The sequence below is a fragment of the Chironomus tepperi genome, unplaced genomic scaffold (assembly GCF_022539635.2).
Source record: "Chironomus tepperi strain 1889 unplaced genomic scaffold, CSIRO-AGI_Ctep_v1 contig_364, whole genome shotgun sequence".
In the NCBI taxonomy this organism is placed as follows: Eukaryota; Metazoa; Arthropoda; class Insecta; order Diptera; family Chironomidae; genus Chironomus; species Chironomus tepperi.
Genome location: NW_027226486.1, coordinates 2574064 through 2582496, shown reverse-complemented (window position 1 = coordinate 2582496; position 8433 = coordinate 2574064). Strand labels below are relative to the sequence as shown.

Sequence of the window (8433 nt, the reverse complement as noted above, 5' to 3'; positions counted from 1 at the left end):
ACGACTCAAACCTCAACCACAGAAAAGTGTCAGTCTCAATATTGCATTCATTTTATTTTCCAACCTCCTCCTCCCCATTCCATTCGCCATAAGGTAGACAAAAACCGAGAAAAAGCAAATTAATGCCCGGTGGGGAAATCATAATTAGGTTTTTTGTTAGAAGGCATTGCATAATTTATACTTTAATTTAGCCAGAAATTAAAAAAATTGCTCGACTTTATTGAGCTTGCAGAAAATCTCATTTTCTGCCTTTTTTTTCTCATTACACATCTTTTTTCTTCCCTTTCTTTATGACTTGTTCAATTATTCATTACCAATTTGCTTTATGCTCTCGTGCAAGAGGCCAAAAGAATATGGGTACACATAAATTAAGATGGTTAAATTGCAATGCCTTTCTTTTGTGTACAAGATAAATGAATAAAAAATCAGCAATTTTTTGTTGTTAATTCCATGAACTCTAAAATTGGAGCTGGTTTATATTTAGAGGCTACTAATCCCGAACTGCACAGTGCGTTCGCTAAAACACCGCAACGTCGTTGTATTAACAGTAAGACGCGAAGTTTCCCTGGCGACACCAGGAATCACCTGACGACTGATTTCGACCTATTTTTACATCTAATGCACAGTTGCATGGCTCATGGAACAATACCAAGCCAGGACTTTCCCTGGGATCGAACCCGGATTGTTAGAGTCGGTTAGCCGACACTCTAACCACTACGCCACTGTGGCATTTTCGCTGTCATATTTGAGTCAGTATTATGCCATTATATCTCAAACTGTTTCAAGCACTACACAAGTCAACCGCATAGGAGCTGTTCACTTATTACGTACCGTGAAAAATTGACGAAACACCTTCCTTCTCTTGCATCAGACCTAAATCGTTAACAGCTCCATTTTCAAAAAGTATAAACAACAGTTCCATCAACATCTGATAAAACATCTTTATTTAAGCAACTGATACATTAGTGTATATCCAATATCCGACAAGTAGCAATTTACATTATAAATACATTTTTCTAATACATTCCCGAAAAGTACATGCCGTCTGAAAATCCTGACAGACTTTGACTTGGTCATATTTCATCGAATTTGGTTTCAAGCTAGATTTGAATTTGTCCGGATTTCATCGAATCTGATCTCAGGCCAAGCAAATCCAGAGTCCCGAGTCAAGTCTGCCTGAACCTGATTTTCGGTCCTTTCTACGTCATGTACCTTCCTGGTTCGAAAAGGATTCAAAGATTTGTATTTGTGCAGCTACTAAAACTATTGTTAGGCTGAAGAATAAATTCGAGTATACATGCATAAACTTTTCTCTCTCAAGGATGTAACAATAGCATTGGCAGTATCTGAGAAACCATTCAAAAGTGCATCAAAGGAACTTCTCGTATCATCAAGAATCTTATTCATATCTGTAGCTGGTTGAAGACTTGTAATCAGTGACATTGTGTGATTTAAGCATGCATTAAGACTTTGTGCCTTTACAGATGAACATCGTTGTAAAGTTCTTGGAAATCCACTACTCCAGCAGAAATTAGTAAATGAGAAGTCATTGGCGCATTGAAGTTTCCACAATGAATATGGATATATTGTGTTTCCTGTACATCCAACCTTAAAGCAGTTGATTGACATGTCTGTATATAAACTTATAAGACTTTTATAACTTGAAATAAGAGTTAAAGTTCTGTTTTGTGTTGACTGAATTATTGGATTTAAATTAATACTTGATAGCGCATCCGGATATGGATTTGTTGATGTTATTGATATAGATGCACAACATGCATCGATATCACTTGGAGTTGATTTACTTGTAAATTCATACATCGTGCTTTTAAGTTGTATTGTGCTATTAAGTTTCAAATTTGTCAATATTGCTTGCTGTTCTGCATTTAAACTTTGGATATTGGCTTGGAAGTTGCTTAATTCTGTATTGAATGTTGACGATAAAGCAGCTAAGGAATCGAACACTTTAACTGCTGCTGGACGGACAAAACTCGAAATCGATATTCCTGAAACTGTCCATTGAACGGAACTGGATTTTAAGACAATTCCATCAAATTGGAATGGATTAGTCAATAACGATCTTAGTGCTGTAGATGTAGCACCTAATATGTTTAGATTTGTATTATCATCGAGTGTTTGGACATAATTTGTAGTATTTAAGGAACTGACTAATGTCATGTAGCCAGCCTCAAATTGGTCAAGGAAGAAAGTAGTTCCATTCAATGATGCACTAAGAACCTTCTTGAAACTGGAATTGACAGCACTTATCAATGGACCTGTCTTAGTAGAATTTTGATATGCTGCTGCACTTGCTTCAACAATCGACCATTGAGTGAGTAGAGCTGAAAGTGATGGGAAATTCCAGCCACTTCCAACCAGAATTGAAGATGTCAGATTCAGATTATATGTTGCTGTATTTAAGGCAATTGTAAGCTGATCAATGGCAATTTGGAGATATAAAGCTTGACACTGATGTTCTGTGCTTGTACATGTGGCTGTAAAGCATGCAGTAGAAATATTGAAGTCATTAGGATATGATATTTGAGGTCTGCATCCAGACAGAGAAGTTGCAATTGAATTAACAGCATTCATGATGTTTGTCAAGTCATTTTGGATATTGTTTGTAATAACATTTTTTGTTAGATCTGAAGCAGCCGATGCTACTTGAACAGCTGTGATTGGAGGAACATTTCCAAATCCTCCAAAATTAAGCATACTTTTAAATGCTTTTGAATTTGAAGAATCAGCTGATTTCAAAATCTGCAATGTTGAACTGGATAGGCTGAAATCTGGAGATCCAGTTATGGACACTAGTTGACAATTACATGACAGAAGAACCTAAATAGGAATTCAAATTATCAATCCCGAACTGCACATTTGTTTAATAGGGCAAAACTGCGTCGCTGTAGGACGTGAAATTGTCCTGACATCCTAGTGATTTGGATCCGAAACTGCGTTCATCAAGCAACTGTTCGATCAAAGTTTTGCCAAGTTAGCACAGCTGAACACTCACCTGTATAGTTAATAAAATTAAAGGAGATAAAATGAAAATTTTCATTCTTCTTTAAGTGTTAAAACACGACTGAGGAGCTGCTGTTCAGATACAGTTGATATATACTCAGTTTTTAAACAAAATATGAAGCGAAGTCATCATAACAGCTATTAATACATGCATGCTAAGGGTTCCCGTTGTCGAGATCGAGACCGAGAGACTACCCGGGTAGTCTGACTCGACTCCAAACAAAATTCAAGTTGACTTCTAGCTCTGTTTTTACCGATGCTTTTGTAAAGTCAGAAGTGATAATAGAGCTCTAGGAGGGAGACTGGTTATTGACAGAATTGTCCTTGATATTGTAGATCAACAGATGGAACCCAGTTTTGGGCATCATTTGAGGAAAGACATGGATCAAAATTATCCCTTGCGACCAGCATCCAGCATCCTGAAACTAATAAAATCCAACCTGTCCATTTACATCCAAATCCAACCATTTCTATTGCTATCTTTATTGATCAAAAATGTAACATATTTAATAACAACAGCAAATTTAAATTCTCATAAATTTCAAAAAATTAGCAACTCCTTCATACTTCAGACAACCTGACTAGCTTTGCAATTATTGTATGCTGCAAAAATACCATCCAAAGCATTATCAGTTGTATTCACTTGATTATTGATGCAAGTATTCAAACTTGTCAGAGCACTGTTAATGGAACTGCTTAGTGAGCTCAAAGTGGTGTTGATTGCTGGATCGACATTCGTAATGAATGAATTGATGGCGGTATTAAGCTGTAAAAGAGATGTGTGAATTATAGAGATTATTGAGACATGTCAGAACAGCACGATGTAGCCGTCAGGACATCCTTATGGATTGCCCTTAACATGGCGCCCTAACGACTTCACAGTGCTGCTCAGGATATCTAATAATACTTACATTACCAAGGCATGTATTCAAGTAAGTCGACTTAGATGTTTGACAATAGTAGAAAAATGGCGGCAACCAGGAATTACAACGGAAGAATGAATTGTCATTGGTACATTGTACACCATATGATGCAACTGGATATAAAGCATTACCATTACATGCATAAGAGAAGCAACTGTTTGATGTGTTCATATAGGCACTGACATTCGTCAACAAACTATTGAAAATTCCAGTGGCATTAACATAATAAGATTGTGTGCTAATGTCTGCATTTTGTCCACAGGCTTGAAGACCAAGTGAGAAGTCAGCAAGAGCATCAGCAGCAGAAGCTGTAAAATGTGTGCAATTTTCTAAATTTTCATTCAAAATGGATGTGATTAATGCATTAAATGATCCATTTAAGGCAGCAGTCGCGTTTAGGATTAAGTTCTTTTTTGACTGCTCGACTGAATTAATTGTGGCATTAAAGTTCGTTAAGAATCTTGAAAGTGACGTATTGACTTGATTGACGAGATTTTGGAATGACGTGCTATGAGCCTGTACTGTTGGATATACGTAGCTTGTCGTGATTCCATTGATATATTGAGCAAATTGATAAATGGAACCATTGACTGAAATTAAGACATTATTGATGTTGGACCTGAATGTGTTGTATGCGATCAATGAGTTAATCAGTGACCAACGTCTGCTTCTAGATTGGAAAATTTGAGTCCAGTTGACATAACGCTCAGAACTGTTGTGGTCATGGATTCTGAAGGACATAATGCTTGTGGAATTTATCAAGTAGCTTGTGGCATCATTAAGGCTGTGTAGGAAATCAGATGTCAGACTCATGACTTCAGTGAAGTTGGTATTAAAACTGCCATTGATGTACGCAAGTAATGTTCCTTGACTATTGACTGAGACATACAAATTAGCTGCTGCACTCAAGCCTGTCCAATAATCGATAATGACTTGTGCATTAACTGTAACATTTGTGGTGCCATTATTTCCAAAATCTTCGTATAGCCATCGAATGTATGAAGATGCAGCATCAATATTACTGATTTGATAACGTGCCAAATTGACGAAATTTCTTGCAGCACATCCAATTGTTGTATTTGTGCAATTCGTTGTACTTAGACAAGAATCAGGAAGTGGATAGTAAGTGCCGAGGAAAGATATTGGTGGTGGCTGAGATGGTCTACAGCCTACAACAATGGCTGACAATCCACTTGTCGTATATCCAATGCCATTAATTGCATCATAAAGATTTCCAACAATTGTTCTGCCCAGGAATGTTCCGGTGTTGGAACGGCTATGGATCAGCGAATTGTAGTAGTTTGTCAAGTTGTTGAGGTCGTTTGTGAAATTGTTGACTCGGATCAAAGCGTTGTGGGCTCCAGAGTTGAGGAAAGAAAGTGACTAGATGGATATAAATTGAATTTGATTAAAAATCTTAGTAAGCTTGGAAATTTTGAATTTTTCCTCATTTTTATTGAAAAATCTAGGAAAAATCTGAGTTTCAGCAGCGATGCAAGGAACAACATGGCCCTAACGGTCAGAGACCCTTGGTTGACCGCTGATCACTTCAATCTACTCACCGCAAGTGTCGCATTCGAAACAACAACAGTAAACGTCGCTGCAAAGCTAATTATTGAACTTGGAACAGTCAGAACAGCATTAAACACAAATCCAACAACAGAAGTGAAAAATGAAATAAGTCCTGATATGAATTGGGCATCAAGACCCTAAATCATGATTTTGTGGTGAGTACGTGTCACTTTGTATCTGATTATTAAACTGTCTTACCTGGACTGCCAACAGTACTATTAAAATCGCCAAAATATACTTATTCATGTTGATTATTAAAGTTTTATTGAAACTATGAGATGAATGAACGAAGTAGGCGCTGTTTTATAATGTTTTGAAAAATATGTCGGATATTGTCATGTCTAATACATTGGCATTTTGTTACTTCAAATTTTGTTTATTTTGTCGATTAAAAACAAATAGAAAAATTTAGAAAAACATATTTTTTTACAATTTTTTGAAATGTTTTCTTCCAAAAGGAAATTAAAAATTCTGCTGAGTCATGGAACCCATGATCACAGGATCGGAATTGATCTATGCCTTTACGTCACCGACCTACATTGATTCACTTATTTTCCTATTAACTTATTAAAATAGTAAAAAATATTTACATTTAAAATTGGAATTTGAAGTTATGTCTATAAAGTTTTATTTAGGCTGCAAACTATTTATCTAACATGTATCTGTAATTTAGTTTAATTCATGAAAATTTACGTTTTAAGATACATGTGTCAATTTAATGTGTCAAGACTGAATTTTTCTTATAAATTTAAAATCTTTTGATTATTATTAGACATATTTCCAATTTTGTCCAGTGGGCCAAAGTGGCTTTGTGGCGGAATGGTTAACTCCTTCGATTCCTATTCATTACAATACCGACCCAGCGGTCATGGGTTCGAGACTCGACTTGAGAGCTCTTTTTTGAATCATATGATTTTTGAAGTCGACTCAAATTTTGTATTCAACAGTCGAAATGACTGCAAATAAAATTGCCGTCGATTTCGAGCCCCTGCTTTATAAGCTAGAATGATTAGTTCTGATCCCAATATTTAACTGAAGGTTTGGCTCTCACTGATTGCAGAGGTCTGGTGCATCATTAGCCTCGAATTATTGTTGCGCAGCTCAGGATCCCTAGAAAATTTTAACTCAAACTGAACATCCTTAAAAATTTTCCTCTTTATATTCAAATATAATCTGCAACCATAGTTACCAATCCACCTGAAAGTTGACAATAAATTGCTCATTTTAAGCATGAATAAATCCTCGTTGTCGTTCACCTGTTAATGTTAATAATCTCTGGATGGCTGGAAAAAGAGAAGAAAAAATTCCTTTTGTGATATATTTTTCCATCATTATTATTCTTCCTTCCTTTCAATGCACGACTCGATATTATGACAAAAAAGAGAGAGAGAATCTGTACATAAATCTTCATGCAGAAAGCAAAGTGAGGGTGAAATTTTAATGATGTCATTTGATAAATTTTGTTCACTTCTCATTCAATTTTTCATCTTTTTTGTCACAAACTGTTATCATTATTCACAATATATCCATGTGTATATGGTCATAAAAAAAGAGTCAGCGAAAAAAAGGGATGAGAAATCCAAAAGTGATCATTTAAGAAGAAATTTAGCTTTAACCACATAATGTTATACATCCAGTACACTCCTCATAATAAATATGAAACATAAAACGTTTTTTAATATAAACGATAAACGATAATGAAGCGCAATGATGTCTCATGGGAGTGTTTTATGCCTTTTTATGTTCTACTGGGATGTGTGGATGTATGACAATAAATATAAAATTTATGAAACAAAAAAAATCGAATTGAGTTGCAAATTTGGATTAACTTCAGCGAACCATAAATTTGTTTTTTTGTCGTATATGTATTACCTCTAAAAATGTGATAGCTAGATACGTATCGTATCATATACAATGTTTATGTTGACAGGAAAATAGAGCTTGATAAGTTTTAATGATTGTTTTGAGGTTAGAGCGCATAGTTGTTGAATGAATTCTCATACTGATGGGTAGAATGAGAGTTTGATTGAGGCTGAGCGTTAAAGCGGAACTGTTTTTGAGGTTAAGCATTAAAGCGTCACTTTTTATTATTCCTCAGAGTTAAAGCAAAATTTAAATTAAAAATAAACGTTAAAATAATACTAAGGCGAGACTTTTATTGAAGCTAAGCATTAAAGCGGAACTTTTCTCTGAAGCGGAGCATTAAAGGGTCTATAAAGCATATTTAAGAGAGAAATCGAGACTTAAATTGAAACTAAGCAATAAAAAAAGCACGACTATTATGAAGCTAAACGTTAAATTGATACGTAAGTTGAAGCTGAGCATTAAAACCAGACCTAAGTTGAAGCTAAACTTTAACGCGACGCTTTTTGGGAAGCTAATGTTAGAACTGTATTTTTCCCCTAAAGCTCGGTGTTTAAGGTGTCATTTTTCTGGCAGCCGAGCGTGAAAGCGAGACTTTCTATAGCGACGCGTTTACTGAAACTGATTTCAAAGTGTTACTGCTATTAAAGCTGAGCGTAAAGCTTCATTATTTCTTTGACTAAATACGAGCGTTTGAAACGTTACTTTTCTTGAAACTCGGCATTAAATCATGGCTTTATCTGTAGTAAATCATAAAATTGTACTCCCTTACTTACTTACTTAAAATTGAACACCTAACCAGACAAATTTAGCCCAACAACTCATTTACTACACATCAAAAAGATAAAAATCTCCGTTTACAATAGCAATAGACTTTTTTTTTCTATACACACCAATCCATGATTGCACACCAATTATAATTGAAGATGAGTTCCCCGTCACAGTATTACATAAAGAGAGTCGAAATGAAAAATAATAGAAAAATAAGTTTTATATCATAGGGAGAATAAATCTTTAGCTAATCCACTTGAACGACGCAAGATAACGATCAATT

General features: G+C 35.3%; 2 protein-coding genes across 2 annotated transcripts; both read right to left on the bottom strand.

The window, feature by feature from the left end:
• Positions 1-1190: 1190 nt before the first annotated feature.
• On the bottom strand, positions 1191-3093 carry LOC139095294 (uncharacterized). Its single transcript, XM_070646598.1, has 2 exons — positions 3014-3093; positions 1191-2838 (listed from the first exon to the last, which is right to left on the bottom strand). Exons 1-2 carry the CDS (start codon positions 3056-3058, stop codon positions 1270-1272), a joined length of 1614 nt encoding a protein of 537 aa, XP_070502699.1. The 5' UTR covers positions 3059-3093; the 3' UTR covers positions 1191-1269.
• Positions 3094-3545: 452 nt separating this feature from the next.
• Positions 3546-5762, bottom strand: LOC139095463 (uncharacterized). Its single transcript, XM_070646817.1, has 4 exons — positions 5715-5762; positions 5507-5653; positions 3933-5327; positions 3546-3787 (listed from the first exon to the last, which is right to left on the bottom strand). Exons 1-4 carry the CDS (start codon positions 5760-5762, stop codon positions 3590-3592), a joined length of 1788 nt encoding a protein of 595 aa, XP_070502918.1. The 3' UTR covers positions 3546-3589.
• Between the last annotated feature and the right edge of the window lie 2671 nt (positions 5763-8433).

What these genes read in the sequence shown, in the direction of transcription:
- LOC139095294 (XM_070646598.1), bottom strand. Translation starts at nt 3,058, where the DNA reads ATGAAAATTTTCATTTTATCTCCTTTAATTTTATTAACTATACAG. An exon ending in TAATTTTATTAACTATACAG is followed by an intron (nt 2,839 to 3,013) that starts GTGAGTGTTCAG and finishes ATTCCTATTTAG; the next exon opens with GTTCTTCTGTCATGTAATTG.
- LOC139095463 (XM_070646817.1), bottom strand. Translation starts at nt 5,762, where the DNA reads ATGAATAAGTATATTTTGGCGATTTTAATAGTACTGTTGGCAGTCCAG. An exon ending in TAGTACTGTTGGCAGTCCAG is followed by an intron (nt 5,654 to 5,714) that starts GTAAGACAGTTT and finishes ATCATGATTTAG; the next exon opens with GGTCTTGATGCCCAATTCAT. An exon ending in TTTCGAATGCGACACTTGCG is followed by an intron (nt 5,328 to 5,506) that starts GTGAGTAGATTG and finishes ATATCCATCTAG; the next exon opens with TCACTTTCTTTCCTCAACTC.